Source organism: Oratosquilla oratoria, chromosome 11 (genome assembly GCF_046742065.1).
Source record: "Oratosquilla oratoria isolate Oo_2021 chromosome 11, ASM4674206v1, whole genome shotgun sequence".
Lineage (NCBI taxonomy): Eukaryota > Metazoa > Arthropoda > Malacostraca > Stomatopoda > Squillidae > Oratosquilla > Oratosquilla oratoria.
The window spans coordinates 22,614,837-22,633,542 of NC_134787.1; the positions used below are offsets into that span (position 1 = coordinate 22,614,837).

At 40.8% G+C, this 18,706-nt stretch overlaps 1 protein-coding gene across 4 annotated transcripts in view; it reads left to right on the forward strand.

Moving 5' to 3' along the window:
* Positions 1–18,159, forward strand: part of Rab11 (RAS oncogene family member Rab11) — a 31,638-nt gene extending 13,479 nt beyond the window's left edge. For 3 of the 4 annotated variants that reach the window (XR_012966853.1, XR_012966854.1, XR_012966852.1), the window contains 5 exons: positions 4,086–4,207; positions 4,771–4,975; positions 7,737–7,880; positions 12,705–12,894; positions 16,317–18,159. Coding sequence is in view for 1 of the 4 variants with exons in the window: in XM_076192432.1 (XP_076048547.1) it covers positions 4,086–4,207; positions 4,771–4,975; positions 7,737–7,880; positions 16,317–16,450 (605 nt within the window). In the remaining 3 variants the exon portion in view is untranslated. The remainder of the gene's footprint in view (positions 1–4,085; positions 4,208–4,770; positions 4,976–7,736; positions 7,881–12,704; positions 12,895–16,316) is intronic. The other variant, XM_076192432.1, reaches the window with a different exon arrangement.
* Positions 18,160–18,706: the final 547 nt, after the last annotated feature.

Genomic DNA, 18,706 nt, shown 5'->3' on the forward strand with positions numbered 1-18,706 from the left:
CAGCAATTGACCAAAAATAAGTTCTTGACCAACCAGAACAGACCCGAGGGCAAAATTTAGTGTTATGGAAAAATGTCACCCAGATAAACTGAAAGTTGTATTCAGCAGATCGGTTAACCTTTTCAGTACTCATCCAGATCAGATGTGGAACAGTTTTCTACAACAGTTTATCGTCAAGAACCAAGGTTCTACTATATATTTAGTGATGCATATTACTCTCCCTCCTGGTGAAAAAGTATCATGAATTTAAGAAAAAAGTATCTTGGATGCAAAGTTAGATTATACAATGGGTTAATGTTTTCCCAGTTGCCGTAGACAATACTTGAATCTAGACCAACTCCATAGTAATGGAATGTCATAAATATTACTATTATTACAAGTGGCTCCAATGACAGGTGGTTCCTGCCCGTGGTGTAATGCCCTATGAGATGGACAGTGGAGCTATTTTCACAACTCGCCCCACTCACTTCAACAGGTGTACCGAGAAGAGCCAACACTTGGTCTCTGTACAGGGCCCAATGTCCATCTCTCAACTTAATTTTTTACACCTTTCACAAATGAAGAGCTGACAGCTAGTGACAGCTCCTATCCACCCACTATTTTCAGATGTTGAAATGTAAACTGTCCCACATCAATATAATACAAAGAGCAGTCCAAAGTTTCTTTCCAGAGAGACCTGTAGGTGGGCCCAGTGACTGTTGACAGTCACTGTTGGACCGTGGGATTTTTTGTAGTTAAATTTGAGGCAACAGAGTTAATGATGGTGATGATTGGTGGGAGGGGGATGGAGTGGCTAGCTACCTGGATGTGATAGTCTTGTAAGATGACAGTGAAGTAGTTTATTTACGAAGTTCAACTCCAGACCTCCATCAGGAGGTGCAACACTCATCACTTGGTCTCCATACTAGCCCCAAGATAGATCTCTCACCTTAACTTTCTTCTACTTTTACCTTCATGGAGAGTTGACAATTGACAGCTGCTTCCCTCCCCCTACCACCTTCAGCCAGTGATATAGAAAGTCCCATACTAATATAATTGTCCAGTGTTTCTTCCTGGAAAGATCTTTGGGAGGGCCCAAGGACCATTGCCAGCTACTGTAGGGCTGCAGGGTTTCCACTTTGTGAAACTTAGGCAGTGATTTATTTAATTTTAATATTGTTATTATGATAAGTTGTTTGCTGATGACACTGTGGCAGGGTCAGACCAGGGACTAAAGGAGTTAGTGACAGAGTTTGGGAAGGTATGTGATAGGAGAAAGTTGAAGATAAGTGTGGGTAAAAGCAAGATGATGAAATCTACAAGGGGAGAGGATGGCAGTGAACTGGAAATAAGTCTTAAAAGGAGAGAGACTGGAGGAAGTGGATAGCTTTAGGTATTTGGGGTTGCATGTGGCAGGAAGGGGAGGAGTGGAGGTGATGTAAATTGTAGATTAAGAGAAGCAAGTAAATGCTTTGGGGGATTAAAGTGTCATGAGAAATAGGCATCTGGAAATGGATGCAAATAGATTATATGAAGGGGTGATTGTGCCAATGGCTTTGTACGGGGCAGAGGCTTGGAAGTTAAGAGAGGCATAGAGGTAAAGTTTGAATGTGTTTGAGATAAAATGTCTGAGAAGTATGGTAGGGATTACAAAGTTGGATAGAGTGAGAAACAAGGAAGTGAGGAGGAGAGCAGAAATGGAAAATTAGATGTGAAATAATGTTGATGAAAGAGTATTAGGATGGTTTGGACACATGGAAAGAATTAGTGAAGAAAAATTATGAAAAGAGGTGTGGAAGGCAAAGGTGGGGGGAGTGAATTTGAGGGGACAACCGAGGATGAAATGGATAGACATTGTGAAAGGGGTGTTAAGCAAGGAAGGGAGAAAGCAGGAGATAGGGATAAATGGAGAGTGGCATGTGCTACGGGGAGGGGTAGGGGTTGCTTATGTGTGAATGATATTTTGATGAAGCCCAAAGGGATTTCTCCCCCATCTTCTCTTTTTTTGCATGAGGGGATGGAGGGGTGGGGGGGCTGCCTATTAAGTGAAACGGCCTTGCTGTGGATATGTTGCATCTTGCTGCATTGCTTCTGATCCAGGGCAGTGGGTGGGATACAGGGATGACCCATCATCCATGAGGAGCTATGATGAGAGGAAGGAAAGGGTGGTAGAGGGGAGTGGAATAGGGGGCATTCTGTACGAGATCGACAAAAAATTCAAATGAACATCCTCATCTCTGCGATTTTGCTGAAACTTTGTTAATAGGTAGTTTTAGGCCCCTAAACACATTTCTGAAATTTGAAGGTCAATCCAAACAACTGTTTAGGAGATGCGACTTCAGATGTTTTGAGGTCATAATAAGAGGTCACTAACATTTGGTGACCAATAACTAGGATGATAAAAGTCGTAGTTATATAAAAGTATATATATTTAGAATTAAAAAAGACAATAAATCCAAATATCAAAGTTTTCAAATTCAAATATTTGTTAATGTGTTTTTTTTTTTGTTGTTGTTTTTTTTTCCAACTTAGAGTTGTCTTTTTCTGATTCTAGATATATATACATTTATATAACTGACTTTTATTACCCTAGTTATTGGTCGCCAAATGATAGTGACCTCATATAATTTGAAGTCATATCTCCAGAACTATTGTTCGGATTGACCTTAAATTTAAAAAAAAATGTGTTTAGAACCCTAAAACTACCTATAAACTAAATTTCAGCAAAATTGGAGAGATGAGGGTGTTAGGCACTTGTTGATCTGACAGACAATGCCCCATAGGTCTGAGAAGATATGTGCCATTGACTTGGAGACCTCCCTTATAGGAGGGAAAAGCTCTTGATATATAGATATAGATAAAATTATAAATATTAAAAAAAATAAATTACCATAAGCATCAATGCTAGATGTCTTTGCTCGTTCATTCTTTCCATACACTTTCCATACAGTTCACCACCCAACTTTAAAAATGTTTCGGCAGTAGCCATATCAAAACTCGTAAGGTTGTTACTGTCTTTTGATGTTGTAACTGCCACAGGTAATACTTTTACATTGAATCATTTAATTTATGAAAGAAACAAAATTATTTATGATGGTGACAAACATTTGATTATTGTTGTTGTGTGGCTCTGTAGCATTACTGCCTTTTGTCTTTTTACACTGAAAACCCCAAGTCATGCTCACAATTCATTGCCATTGTGTGTGTTTGGTGTTTTATTACAGTGTGGACAATTATAACATATAAATACACATTGATAACAGATTGGAATTTAAAGGAGGCAGGAAAGAAGAATTAGATATATTTTTAGATAAAATATTCGAGAAATTATAGGTTTTACAAAAATGGACAGATTGAGTAATGTGGAGATGAGGCAAAGAGCAGAGCTGGAAAGAGTTGTTAAATAAGGTAGATCAATGGGTTTTGAAGTGGCTTAAGTGTATTGAAAGAATGAACGAGCAAAGACTTAAAATAAAAAGTTTGGAAAGCAGACGAGGACAGAGGGAACATGAGATGAAGACCAAGAATGCAGTGGATGGATGAAGTGAAGGGGGTTAGATAGCATAATGAATGTCAATAGAACAGGATAGAGAAGAGTGTATGAGTTTGATTGAAAGGATGCCATGACCTGAAAGTATTTTCTTCTAAATTGCTAAGACAAATTTTTGAGTGGATGAGGAGAGAGGGTAACCATACAATGAAGCTCTGACCATTGGGTTTTGTCGTGGAAGTACCATGTCTCACTGCATCGCTATCAATCCAAAGAGAGCAGGAAGGGACAAATGATCCTTTGTCCACAAGGTGCTGAGATGGAAGGGATATTGAACATGTTTTAGTGCATATATTGTATGTGTGTGCTTTGATTTGGCCACCCCACCTACAAGAGGGAAAGGACCTTTGATATGTGTGTATTTTTGTATATCCCCTAAGGACTCAAACTTGGGTCATTCATGCATGAAACCAGAGCACTATGCCTGAGTCATCCAGCAAGTTCAGTCTAGTATATTTTCCCACTTATTTGAAGTCCAATGATTTTTATTGCTCTTAAACAAGGAAGTCTGTGTTATTGCATTAATAATGAGATTTTTATTGTTACTGTTTTCCAGTGGTGCTGATTGGTGACTCGGGAGTTGGCAAAAGCAATCTTCTCTCACGATTCACCAGGAATGAATTCAACCTTGAATCAAAATCAACCATTGGAGTAGAGTTTGCTACCAGGAGTATAGAAGTAAGTGATTTGAAGTGAATGAAGTATGGCATTGTTTCTGAATGCACATAATTTCCTGTACGAGTAATTTTTTTTCTGCTGAATCAGATATGTATTACATTGATTGAAATTTTTATATTTTGAAAAAGTTGCCTGTTTGTTTCATAAAATTTATTGTGTAGTCTTTTCAAGTGATTTCATACTTAACCAGATGTGCCATTGCTACATTAGTTAAATTTGAATTTGTCCTGAATCTTTATATCAATTTTTTTTTATTCAAACTTAGCAAACCATAAGTCAGTCAGATAGCTGCAGAATTGTATACAATGTGAAAACACATAATGTTTGAGAGAAATTGGAATGGCACATAAAAAATAATTGGAATAACTGAGAAATGGTTGATGGATAAGGAATTTATGAAGAGTTTAATGTTGAGGGATTCAAAAATTTTCATCAGAAGAGGAATCTCAAGAAATGAGGTGTTCAATGAATCGTGACCATCAGAACTGGAAAAGCAGCAAACATGCAACCATTGTTTGTGTAAGTTGTACAAAGATTTTATCTGAAATTTTATTCTTGATCAGGTTGATGGCAAAACAATCAAGGCACAGATATGGGATACAGCAGGACAAGAACGGTACCGAGCCATCACGTCAGCATACTATCGTGGTGCAGTGGGTGCACTTCTTGTGTATGACATTGCCAAGCTTCTCACCTACACTAATGTAGAACGATGGCTTAAGGAACTTAGAGATCATGCTGACCAAAACATTGTAATTATGCTTGTAGGTAAGTCTCAATGTGTCCGATCATTTTTAGTCTTCCCCCTGAAGTTCACTCCATCATAATGCTCTTTCCCCATATATGGGTTTAAATTGGACAAATTTAGATTTAAGAAGGAAATGGGCAAAAACTGGTTTACCTGTAATGGTTAACAAATGGAATAGACTTAGTAACTTTGTATCGAGTGTTGAAATGATTGGTTGTTAGGTAAGATAACCTTATGGATGGTGATGATTGGTGATAACATACATGAAACTGCATAGTGTAGGTCTTATGGTCTTTTGCAGTCTCCTCTGTTCTTTTGTACTTATGCTTCAACTAAGTTTTCATTCATGTAGGGGAGAAAGGGTCTTTTGATATATTTATGTATGAAATCCATTTTCCATTCATGGCTCCATGCGAATATAGTATTTAGGTAATTTATTAACAGTAGACAGCCCTCCATGTTTTTCACTTGTATGATTTTTTAGTAATTAGTGAGGAATAGTGTGGGTTTAGAAAAGGTAGGGGTTGCATTGATCAGATTTTTGTGGTAAGGCAGATGTGTGAAAGGTCTTTAGGAGGGGGAGGGAATGTTTTTTGGGCCTATATGGATTTCAAAAAGGCTTATGACAGTGCTCTGGGAGGTATTGCAGATATATATATGGATAGGAGAGCTGTTGAGAGCAGTCAGAAATTTTTGTGAGTGGTGAAGCCTGTGTTGGAATTGGAGGTAGAGAGAGCGAGTGGTTTGAGGTAAGGATGGGACTTTGCCAGGGATGTGTCATGTCGCTGTGGCTTTTCAATTTATACATGGATGGGGTGGTGCAGGGATGATGGGCTGGGGATTGGAAAAGGTTAGAGAGGATGGAGAAAAGTGGATGATAAACCAATTGTTGTTTGCTGACAACACTGCTCTTGTAGCATGATCAGAGGAGGTATTGAGGAAGTTAGTGACAGAGTTTGGGAAAGTGTGCAAAAGAAGGAAGATAAAGATAAATGTGGGAGGGAGTAGGGGGATGAGATGTACAGGGGTGGGGGATGGCAGCAAATTGGAAGTGAGTATTAAGGGAGAGAGGTTGGAGGAAGTGGATAGTTTTAAGATACTTGAGGGTGAATGTGGTGGGAAAGAGAGGAATAGAGGCAGAGGTGGAATGTAGATTGAGAGAAGGAAGTAAATGCCATGGTGGATTGATAAGTGTAATGAGAAATGGACATTTGGGAGTGGTTGCTAAGAGGAGATTGTATGAAGGGGTGATTTTGCCAACAGCTTTGTATGGGGCAGAAACATGGATCATTAGAGAGAGTTTAAATGTGTTTTGAGATCAAATGCCTGAGATGTATGGTAGGTGTTTCTGGGCTGGATGGAGTGGGAAGTGGGAAGGATGCCAGTGGTGGAAACAGAGTTGGGAGATAGGGTTGATGAAAGAGTATTGGAATGGTTTGGACACATTGAAAGAATGAGTGAAGAAAGAATAGTAAGAGAGGTGTGGAAGGTAGAAGTGGATGAGGTGAACAAACTGGGTGGGGGTGTTGGGAAAGAGGGGGATGCATGTTGAGGAAGGAAGGGAGAAGACAGAAGATAGGGGGGAGTGGAGAATGGTTGTGTATGGATGATGCTGTGATACATGGAAGGGAGTGGGTGGGAGATGAGGGGATTATAGAGTATATATGAATGATATTTTGATGCAGCCCAAAGGGATTTCTCCCTGTCTTCTCTTTTCTGCATGAGGAGATGGAGAGAGGGAGGGGTCACTGATTAAACGAAGCAGCCTTACTGTCGATGTGCTGTGTCTTGCTGCATTGCTGCTGACCAAGGGCAGTAGGCGAGATGCAGGGATGACCTGTCATCCTGAAGGAGCCAAGAAAAGATTGAGGGAAGGGTGGTGAATGGGAGTGGAGTATGTGAAAATGAAATGGGTGGGAGTGGATTTATGCTTTTGAATTTGGCTACCTCCCTTGTAAGGGGGAAAAAGCCCTTGGTGTATGTATATATGTGTTAACAGTAGACAGCCCTTTATGTTTTCCACTTTTGTGATTTTTTAATCATATAGAAACGTGTTACCTTTGGTTTTTGTACCTTCTATCATGTTATGAAGAGGAAACTTTACAAGTGCTGTCACAGGACTTTAGTGGGTCTCCAGTGTTCACTACCTTCCACCGTGATATATTATCCACCCTAACTCTCCTCCTCACCACCTCATTTCTTACTTTATCCAGCCTTGTAACTCATTTTATACCTTTGTTTTTGGCTACCCCCCTTGTAAGGGGGCAAAAAACCTGTTGGGACATGTATATGTATGTACTATCCTTGTGCACTCACCCATTAGAAAATGTTTCATCCATTAAGTAATTAACTTTTTTCATACCTTATATGAATTGTGGTTGGGTGGAGGATGGGGGGTGAGGGAGTATGTATGAAATAAAAATAATTTGACGTAGCCCGAAGGGATTTCTCCCCATCTTCTCCTCTTTTTCTGCATGAGGAGATGGAGGGGGAGGGGTCACTGATTTAATGAAGCGGCCTTACTGTGGATGTGCTGTGTCTTGCAATACTGCTCCTGACCCAGGGCATTGGGCAAGATGCATATAACCCATTATCCAGGAGGAGCCAAGATAAGAGGGAAGGAGTAGAGTATATGGGGATTGAATGGGTGGGAGTGGATTTTATGCCTTTGTTTTTTGGCTACCTCTGTTGTTAGGGGGAAAGAGCCTTTGGTATATGTATATATGTATATGAATTGTAAGCATTGAACTTTGAAAATTTTGACATATGATCTGGTTACAGGTAATAAGTCTGACTTGCGCCACTTGCGATCAGTACCCACAGAGGAATCAAAGGCTTTTGCTGAGAGGGAAGGTTTATCTTTTATAGAAACTTCTGCTCTGGATTCAACCAATGTAGAGACAGCATTCCAAAACATCCTCACAGGTAAGATTTTTTTTGTATGCATGTGATCAAGAATTTGGACAGGCTCTACCAAAATGGTGGATTACTGAAGTGATAAGTTAAGCTTTAGATTGCATTGTCAGGATGTGGTGGTTATTCGTTTGAAGAACAATAATATTTTTCCTTTTCTTTGTGAATTTATCCAAAAGACAGCAGGTGGACTGATAATGTGTTATTTCCTTTGTTGAATTGGGCTTGAGTTAATGGTATTCTCTATTGTCAATCCAAAGGAGATTTCACAGAAAATTACCCCAAATTTTTTTCAAAATAGGGCTTCTGTTTATTCTTTTCTAGTATTCCAGAATAGATGATTGTTTTAAGTTCCATGTGATAAGTTCTAGTCTTTTTCTTGTATTCCCCATACTGTCCTCAAGCTTGATGTAATTCTTGATTTCCAATATTGTTACTAAAACCTTGTTAGCAGGAACCAAAGTATCATTGTAAGAAGCAGAGGTAGTTCAATTGTTGAAATTGATTCTTTCTACTCAATAGTATTCTGAAAAGATTTATGTTGAGCAGAGAAGCAAAACTGCAAAAGATCAGGGGTGAATGGAGGGACATGGTGAATGATTTAAAGGATGGTGGAGACAAAAGAGGTATTTGTATATGTTTAAAGATGGCTGCTACTGACAGTTTTGGCTGAGAAAACACTATTTGAAGATTAAGATTTTATTGGGCACATGGAAAGAAAGTGATGAAAGATAAGTAAAAGAGGTGTGGAAGGCAAAGGTAGAGGGAGTGAACCTGAAGAGATGACCGAGAATGATATGGGTGGATGGGTTGAAGGGGGAGTTGAGCAAGAAAGAAATGTCTGTTGAACAAGGAAGGGTGAAGGCAGGAGATAGGGATGAGTGGAGAGTGGCTGTGTACAGATGATACTGGTATGGAAAGAAAGGAAGGGCAGGGAATGGGAGGTAGGGGGTGCTTATGTGTGAATGATATTTTAATGCAGCCCGAATAGATTTCTCCCCATATTCTCTTTTGCATGACAGAACAGAGAATGGAATCTGATGAAGTGAAGTGGCCTTACTGTGGATGTACCGTCTTGCCACATTGCTTCTGACCCAGGATAGATGAGAGGGAGGAAAGGGTGGTGGGTGGGAGTAGGTACATGCCTTTGACATGGCTACCTCCCTTATAAGGGGGGGAAAAGCTCTTGGTATATAGATAATAAAGTATTTCACAAAGGGATGCTCACTGGACGGCAGGTTTGGGCATCACTACAGTAAACCCTCGATATAACAGATGATATGGGGACAGGGGTCTGTTGTTATATCCAAAGACCTGTTATAACTGAGGATCCATTATATTCTATGGAAATACTGGACAGATCCATTATATCCTGAAATTGTCCAGTATTAGAAATTACAGTAAACCCTCAATATAACAGATGATATGGGGACAGGTCTGTTGTTATATCTGAAGATCCATTGTAACCAAGGAGCCCTCGCTATAAGGGATGAAAATCTGTTATAGCAAGGGATTGTCTGGTCAGATTTTTTTTCCGTTATATCGAGGGTTTACTGTACTTGCAACAAAGGTCAAGGTGATGGCGTTTCAAACCCTGCCACCAGCAATTTAAACTAAGGGTATATTTAATTGAATTCCACTACAAAGTCCAAAAAAGGCAGAAAGGAGGCAAAAATTACAGTAGATGTAAAATGGGAGGGGAATATTACAGAAATTTTGAAAGTAATGAAAAGATGTTTTGGAAGTTAAGAGAGGAAGGGGAGGAGAATCAAGTAGAGAAGAAAAGGTGAAAGATGCAGATGGAGAAATGTTGGAAGAAGAGGTAGTAATGGGTGAAGAAAATGGAGGAGAAATAAGGAAAGATGAGGTGCAAGTAGTTATTAAAATGATGACAGCAGGTAAGGTACCTGGGTTAGATGGTTGTCGTATAGTGTCCAAAAAAGGGAGGTACAGTAATAGTGAACTGGCTAGTGCTGTCTAAGGGAGGGTACAGTGCCTGAGGACTGGAGGAGAGTCTGTATATTTCTGTTTTACAGGGAAAAAGGGTACAAATGTGAGTGTAGTAGTTTCAGGGGGATCAGTTTGTTGAGTGTAGTTGGGAAGGCTTATGGAAGTGTTTTAATTGAGAAGATTAGGAGAGGAACAGAGGGAGTAATTGACAGGAATCAGTGTTGGTTTTAGAAAGGTAGGGGATGAATGGATCAGATATTTGTGGTAAGACGGATATGTGAGAAAGCTTTAGAAAATACTTATGATGGTAGACAGGAAGCCACTGTGGGAGGTTTTGCAGATATATGGGATTAGGGGAAAGCTGTTTAGGGCAGTCAAGAGTTTTTACAAGTGTAGAGCCTGTGTTAGAATTAGAAATGGAGAGGGCAAGTGGTTTGAGGTAAAGGTGGGACTGCATCAGGGATGCGTCATGTTGGTGTGCTGTTCAATGTGTACATGGATAGGGTGGTATGGGAGGTAAATGAGAGGGTAATGGGCAGGTGATTGTAGATGGTTAAAGAAAATGGAGAAAAATGGGAGGCGAGGCAATTGTTTGTTGACAGCACTGTGCTTGTAGCAGGGTCAGAGGGGGAATTAAAGGAGTTAGTGACAGTTTGGGAAGGTATGTGATAGGAGAAAGTTGAAGGTAAATGTGGGAAAAAGTAAGGTGAAGATATGTACTAGGGAAGAGGATGGCACCATGCTGGAAGTAAGTCTAAAAGGAGAGAGGTTAGAGGAAGTGGATAGCTTTAGGTATTTGGTGTCACATGTGGCAGGGAAGGGAGGAGTGGAGGTAAATTGTAGATTTAGAGAAGCAAGTAAATGTCTTGGGGGAATCAAAAAGTGTAATGAGAAATAGGCATTTGGGAATGTATGGAAAGAGGAGATTATATGAAGGGGTGATTGTGCCAACAGCACTGTATGGGGCAGAGACATGGAATTTAAGAGAGAGAGAGAGAGAGAGGGGGGGAAAGTTTGAAAGTGTTTGAGATGAAATAATGAGAAATATGGTATGAGTTACAAGGTTGGATAGAATGAGAAATGAGGTGAGAAGGAGAGTTAGGGTGGAAAAAGAGATGGCAGACAGGGTTGATGAAAGAGTACTGTGATGATACTGTGACACATGGAAAGAATAAGTGAAGAAATATTAGTAAAGGTGGTGTGGAAGGCAGAGGTGGATAAGGGGACAACTAAGGATGAGATGGATGGATGGGGTGAAAAGGGCATTGAGCAAGAGGGGAATGTTTGTTGAACAAGGAAGTGAGAAGGCAGGAAATAGGGTTGAGTGGAGAATGGCTGTATATTTGTGGTACTGTGATGCAAGGGAGGATAGGGGTGGGAAGTTAGGGAGTGTTTTTTTGTGAATATTTTGACACAGCCCGAAGGAATTTGTCCCTGTTTTCTCTTTTTATGCATAAGGGGACAGAGAGAAGGGTGTTGTCAATAAGTAAAGCAGCCTTGCTGTGGATGTACTGTGTCCTGCTGTATTGCTTGTGATCCAGGACAATGGGGATTGGGGGAAAGCTGTTAAGGGCAGTCAAGAGTTTTTTGATGAGAATGGAATGGGTGGGAGTGGGTACATGTCTTGGCCTGGCTGCCTACCCGGTAAGGGGGGGAAATCTCTATATATATGTACATATACCAATGGCTTTTTCCCTCTTACAAGGGAGGTAGCCAAGTCTAAAGGCATAATTCCACTCCCACCCATTTCATCCCCACCCACTCCCCTCCCATTCACCACCCTTCCCTCCCCTTCCACTTTTCTTGGCTCTTCCTGGATGATGAGTTATCCCTGCATCTCACCCATTGCCCCAAGTCTGAAGCAATACAGCAAGGCCACTTCATTTAATTGACAACCCCCCCCCCCTCCCCTACTTTCCCTTGCACATAAAAAGAGAAGACAGGTATATAAATAGGAAAAAAACTAAACCTGTTTGAGATGAAACATTCAGGAAATATTGTTGGGGTTATAAGGATGAATAGTGAAAAATGAAGTGGGTAAAAAATTAACAAGTAGCAAAAAATGTGGAAAGTAGAGCGGGATGGAGTCATCTTTAATGGAAGACTGAGAATGAGATGGAATGACAGGGTTAAATGAGCTTTGTATGTAAGAGGAGTATCTGTTTAGGGCCCTGCTCTAAAGATGCTTTCTTTCTGATTGCTGATGACCTAAGCAGTGGGCAGAGAGTGGATGACCCTCCATTCACAAGGAGCTAAGATTGAAAGGACAACAAATGAGTTTTTGGATAAATGTGGGATGGGTGAACAGTGAATGTATTCTTAAGATCAGCCACCCCTTTATAAAGGGGAAAGGATTTTTGATGTGTGTAGTTATTGAACATCTATGGGACATCACCCTGACCTGGAATCAGCATCTTCCTCATCTCTTGTCATCTCAATAAGTATCCTCACACATGCCTTGTCTATTCTAAGACTCAGTTTTAACTTCCTTCTCTGGTTTTTCCTTCACTTTGTACATATCCAAAATTCCACATTTTGTCTCCTGTCACATACAATGCTTTAGGTCAAGGAAAGCCATACATCATTCTTAATCCCCATCCATTCTTACCATTTGTTGAAAGATGAACACTTGGTCCACAGGTCCTGTGTCTTTCCTAAAACTTCTTTCCCTTCCTTTTTCAGTGATTAACCATATTCTAACATTTTTCCATATACATTCCTCCCAAATACTCCATAGGGTGATTCCTCGTTACCTTTTTATGCAAGTGTATTTACCCGTTAACCAAGTAGTCATAGTTATCCAAGAGGTTTCAGAAAACAATTTCTTTGTTGTGAATGATTAACAAGGCCATTCTGTTTCTTTGCATGCGGCTCATGTCACTGCAGAAATATACAGGATTGTCTCTCAGAAGCAAATTCGAGATCCCCGTGATCACGACGACAGTCCAACTGCTGATGTTAAAGCCATTCACGTCGAGCCAACTGTAAATGCTGATAGTGTGCGGAAACAATGTTGTCAGCAGTAGTGGCAGCATCCATCAGCTCTAAACAGGCGAAACCCTGCCTCATCTAAAGAGTATGTTAGGCCCATGTTGAATGTTGAATTTTGTTTTGCACATTCTGCGCCCATCAGCATTGGATTGGATGGTTGGGCTCCAAGCTCAAGCACTGGTGGCTGTAAAACTTGATGAGGAAGTGCATGAAGAACCTAATCATTCCAGTATTTCTTTGGTTGGCACACCACTCCTAAGGCATTAGCGGTCTCGTTAGTGGGGAATACTGTACTTTGCTTTTGCTTTCCACTGCGTACTCTTACTTACACATTACTGCTAACTTATCTGTGTATTCCAAAGCCTTTTAGACCTAGGACTTAATAGCCACTACCCTTCTATGTGATCACTGCTTTCAAATGTCTTAAAATTAGTTTGGGGATTCTTACCGTTTTATGTTAGTGTAAGGCGTGTTTTTTATGCTTGAAAACATGGAGGGGGTACTGTTTCATTATTGTAAGTGGATACATACATAAGTTAAAAAAAAAGATATCTTATTTTGGTATGTGTTTATTTGTATTTACACATTTGCTTTTAATGTGATGTGCATTTTCAGATGTTGTGTATGTATATACCAGTGGCCTTTTATCCCCCTTGCAAGGGGGCTGGCCAAGCCAATGTGTGCATTTGCTCTTTGCTGTACATGTGCACAAAATGTTAGGTCCCCAGCCCCTCAATACTCCCCAAATTTATTCACATTTGATGACGCATGGAGAAACACAGCGGCAGGATTTTTATCTTGCACCACAGGTATAAGAGAAAAGAGGGATGTTACAGTGGAGATTTGAGAAGAAGAGTCAGGAGATTGTAAAAAGTGGCATAGCATTTCTGTATAAGAAAAGATTTATTTCTTAAACATAATTGAATGTTTGTATGACTTAGGTCTCACTTTCTCTCTCTCTCTCTCTCTCTCTCTCTCTCTCTCTCTCTCTCTCTCTCTCTCTCTCTCTCTCCTCTCTTTTGTCTCTTGTCTCTCTTCCTCTCTCCCCTCCCTCTCTCACTCCTCTCACTCTCCCCTCCCTCTCTCACTCCTCTCACTCTCACTCTCCCCTCTTTCTCTCCCCACTCTCCCTTACCTCTCTCTCCTCTCCCCCTTACCTCTCTCTCCTCTCCCCCTTGCCTCTCTCTCCTCTCTTTTGTCTCTTGTCTCTCTTCCTCTCTCCCCTCCCTCTCTCACTCCTCTCACTCTCCCCTCCCTCTCTCACTCCTCTCACTCTCACTCTCCCCTCCCTCTCTCACTCCTCTCACTCTCCCCTCCCTCTCTCACTCCTCTCACTCTCCCCTCCTCTCACTCTCCCCTCTTTATCTCCCCTCTTTCTCTCCCCACTCTCCCTTACCTCTCTCTCCTCTCCCCCTTGCCTCTCCTCTCTCTCCCTCTCTTGCTCCCTCTAACCCCCACTCCTTCACTCTCATTCTCTCCCTTCCCTCTCCTCCCCCCTTTCTCTCCCTACCCTCCTCCTCCCTTCTCTCTCTGTCCCCAGTCTCTCCCTCACTCTGTCCTCTCTCTCTCCCTCACTCTCTCTCTCTCTCTCTCTCCCTCACTCTCTCTCTCTCTCTCTCTCTCTCTCTCTCTCTCTCTCTCTCTCTCTCTCTCCTCTCTCTCTCTCTCTCTCTCTCTCTCTCTCTCTCTCTCTCTCTCTCTCTCTCTCTCTTTTCCCTCCCCCTCCCTCACTCCTTCACTCCCCCTGTCTCTCCTCCCTCACTCCTTCACTCCCTCTGTGTGTGTGTGTCCCGTATCTCCTTTTTCCCTCTCACCTCCCCTCTCTTTCCCCTTCTTTCTCTCTTCTCTTTCTCCTTCTCTTTCTCCTTCTCTCCTCTCTCCCCTCTCTCTCCCTCCCTCTTTCCTCTCTCCTCCTCTCCCACTTTCCTCTCTCCTCCTCTCCCACTTTCCTCTCTCTCTCCATCTCTCACCTTTCTCTCTCCCCCTCTCTCTTGCCTCTCTCTTCTCTCTCTCTTTCTCTCTTACTCCCCTTCTCTCTCCCTTTCTCCTCTTTCCTCTCTTCTCTCTCCTCTCTCTCTCACCTCTCTCTCCTCTTTCTCCTCTCTCTCTCTCCCTCTCTCCCTCTCTCTTTTACTCTTTTAGAAGGAAGAGTCTACCTTCAGATAATTGCTGTAGGGAAATGGAAACCATAATGAACGAGAGAGAATACTACATCTATGTTCCCATGCATGTTAAAAAGGCTAAAAATATGTATGGGGGCCGATGACCCCTCCTTGTTTTTCTCCAAGTTGAATGAGGGCAAACACTATTCTTTGGCTTGGCCACTACAGTTATAAATTGGATTAAGGCCTTTGTATATGTACATAAAAAAGTCGAGCAAGTTGTACTTTTTCTTACACAAATTGTATATATATAAAGAGTGTGATGTGCATCTCTACGTTTTTTACGGTTTACACTTGTGAGCAGTTTACTAAAGGAGTGGCCCTTCTGAAGCCATATTTGGGCAAATATTGCAGTTCTCTGTCCAGAGCACAGAAGACACACAAAACTCGGTCTTACAGTGGTTAATACTTGCCCATTTCAGACAACATTAAAAATTTTACCTTAAGTGACCTATGGGTCAACCCAGTGCCCTTGGTTAGTTTTCTGGATGATAAAAGTCCCATACAAGAGATTTGAGGCTATATATTGATTATTTTTATCAGCTGTATGGAATCTGAAAATCAGAACTTTAGCTGATTCTGTGGGTATTAATTTCCCAAAAGGCAGTTATGTTCTCGGTATCGGAGGTGACCAAATTGTAGAGAATCGAAGTATAGAGACGTATCTGTTTACATGGTTTGATCCTGTTTATGGTAAAAAAGTGAAATTGGCATTTTAGATACTGACTGCTGGTGATGTTTTTTTATTTCAAGATTGAAATTGTGTTGTTTATGGATTGCTGAAAACTTGTCCAGGGCAAGTTGACTATAGTTGAGTTAGTAACATCTATTTTGTTCAGTTTTACGTGTACACACAATAAGAAATAGGGAAGGAGGTAATGGAGAGAGAAAAATGATTGATGTACAATCTTGTACCCTGGTCAAAAGCCTACATATGTTCATGTGTCATTCTACATGTACTTTTTTTATGATTTTGACAAGACTTTATTTGCATGGTTTCCATCAAATGTTTCATGCTTAACAAACCTTTCCATATTGGGTGGCACCTCTGCTATTCTGTCATCTGTCATTGGGCTGTGCAACATTCATCTTTGTGGCATGCCCTCAGTAGGGAAGGAGTTAATATAGAATGAATGGAGTATGTGAAAGCTCCTGTTTTCTACTTTTTGTTCCTCCTATTCTTCTCCCACATCTGCCTCTTCCTTTGTTCTTTCCATCTGTCCTTCCTTCACATGTCAAGGTTGAAGAGGTTTTTTTTTTTTTCTTCTAAACATTGAAATTGTTAGTGTTCTTCCACTGTAGACCAAAGTTTCAAAATCTTAATACAATACTCTTTTACTTCCAGAAATCTACCGCATTGTGTCTCGACAGCAGATTCCTGACAGTGGACATAATGACCCTCCAGCTGGCCCAAGCTTTCCCCTCGACCCCACTGAACCTTCCCCCAACCCTTCCTCCAGCAACTGCTGTGTGCGCTAAGGGCACCTACACACTTGATACCAGTTGTACAATGACATGTATTTGTCACATTTCTTTTTCTGACCTGTATTCCCCTCATTGGACTGTCATCAGCCATAACATACCATCTAAAAGCTCCTCCCTGAACTGAGTCTGTGTCTTTTTCTCCTCTTTATTATTATTATTATTTTTTTTTTTTTCTTTTGTTATTGTTATTTTTTACTTGGGCTACTCTCAGTTAGCCTGCATGATTATGAAGCCAACTTTTAAAGCAAGTAAAATAAAGCTCCTACCATTTGGTCATTGTTTGCCAATATTGTATTGGGCTTTGGGTCCTGTATAAGCTGGATTAGTGTTAGTTGATTGAAGTGCCAGCATGTCTTAGCAGATAGCAACGTGTAAGATGCTGGAAAGAGGGAAATTTTCATGCTTTCTATTATTATATAGAGAATATAATGGACAACTCGGATTTCTGGTTATTGAAATATATGTGATTTAAGCACCTGCCAAAAACTGTCACTCATTATTGATTGATTGCATCTTATGCACATCTGTGGTCATGCCAGCAAACTTGAAATTGGAGGAATTTGCAAATATGATAATTTTGTATTCCAAAAAAGTAGCCATTATATAATTGTACATACATTTGTATGTTTGTGTATATACCTATCACATATTGAAAATGTGTATAAATGTGTTTGGAACTACAAAAGTTGTGTGTGTATATAGACATATACATCGTGTGTGTGTGTGTATGTGTATATATATATATACATATATGTATATAAATATACACACGTAACATATATATACATCTACATATATCAAATATATATAGATATACATATATGATATATATATTGTATATATGTATATGAATATACATGTATATGTACATATATATTTACAGCGTTATCTCCCAGGGTGGGGGATGCCAACCCACATATTGGTGGGTCAACTAGCCCCCAGAACCAAAAGGGATGGGGAGAGTGGGAATGATTTCCTTGCCCCTCAAATAATGAGAAATTAAACATAAGAATATTTTCCTTTCCCTTTAAAATTCCCATGTTGCCTCGTTTATCCTCCTGGTCCTCGTCCTCATCCCCTCCCATGTAGCATCTTCACTCCGGTGTCATGAACCAACAAGGTTGCTTCTTCCATTATTACTGCTTAACTCTGCAAGTGCTCTTTTTACATATTTCATTTGTATATTCTCATCCCTCCTTCCCTCCTTCCCTCCTTCCCTCCTTCCTTCCTTTCTTCCTCCTTTCCTCGGTCATTCCTATGAACTTAGCTTCATGCACTTTCTTAACGAGTCTATCCCTACCATTCTTTTCACACGTCCATACCCTATCAACAGTGCCCTTTTCATCTTCTGATCTACACTCACCTACTCCCTTCTCAAATCACTTAGATTGGTATCCTGCCCACTTGCCTAACACACACACACACACTCCTCAGGCAGTTCATATCCTGCTCCTTTCTTCCGGTAAGCAGCAGCATGGTCTCCACTAGACTGTCATGCCTACCCTCATTTCAGTTGGTATTTTTGTACCGCCCTTCCCTCAGACTTTCTTTAGTATTCCGTCCTTTCTTGCATCCAGCAGTCTGCTGCGTTTCCTGGTTCAGTTCTTGATATATGGCCACATTCACTCGGAAGCATATGAACACTGTAAACTTCCAACCAGCTTTATTTCAATCTGATTTTCAATAAAGGCTAACTCTTCTAACCAATTTTCATTGCCTTAATCCCGTTGACATTAGCTTCCAGTTTCCCTTTGTATCCCTTGGCAGAGGTGATTATCATTTCTTGTTATTCCTCTGCACCAGCATCCATTAGCCCATCACGTGAAATGGTTGTTAACTCTAGTTTTTTGTACCGTAAATCCAGAGCCCCCTAGCAGCCAGCCCAGCCCACAGCAGTCCTCATGGCCACCCATAGATCTCACCAGGAAGAAACATGGGACCACTATATCATGCAAGTGTAGAGCTGTCACTATGATTGCTAGTAGGAGGAGGAGAGGCGTGGTTGCCAGCGGTTGGCTCTTTTTAAAAAAGAGGGCGGAAATATAGAAGTTGTTGTTAGACTGTAGGCTTGTCCAGAGGATGTGTGCCTACTCCTTGGGGCGGCACTTGCAAGTAGAAGTGAGGGTGTTGAGACAGGCAGTAGAAAGGTCCTCTTCAATTTCAGTTGTGTAGAACTACCATTCGCAGGTGCCAATCTTCAGTTTTAACTTTATCAAGTGTAAAAAGTATGTAATTGATCCCATTTTCCCT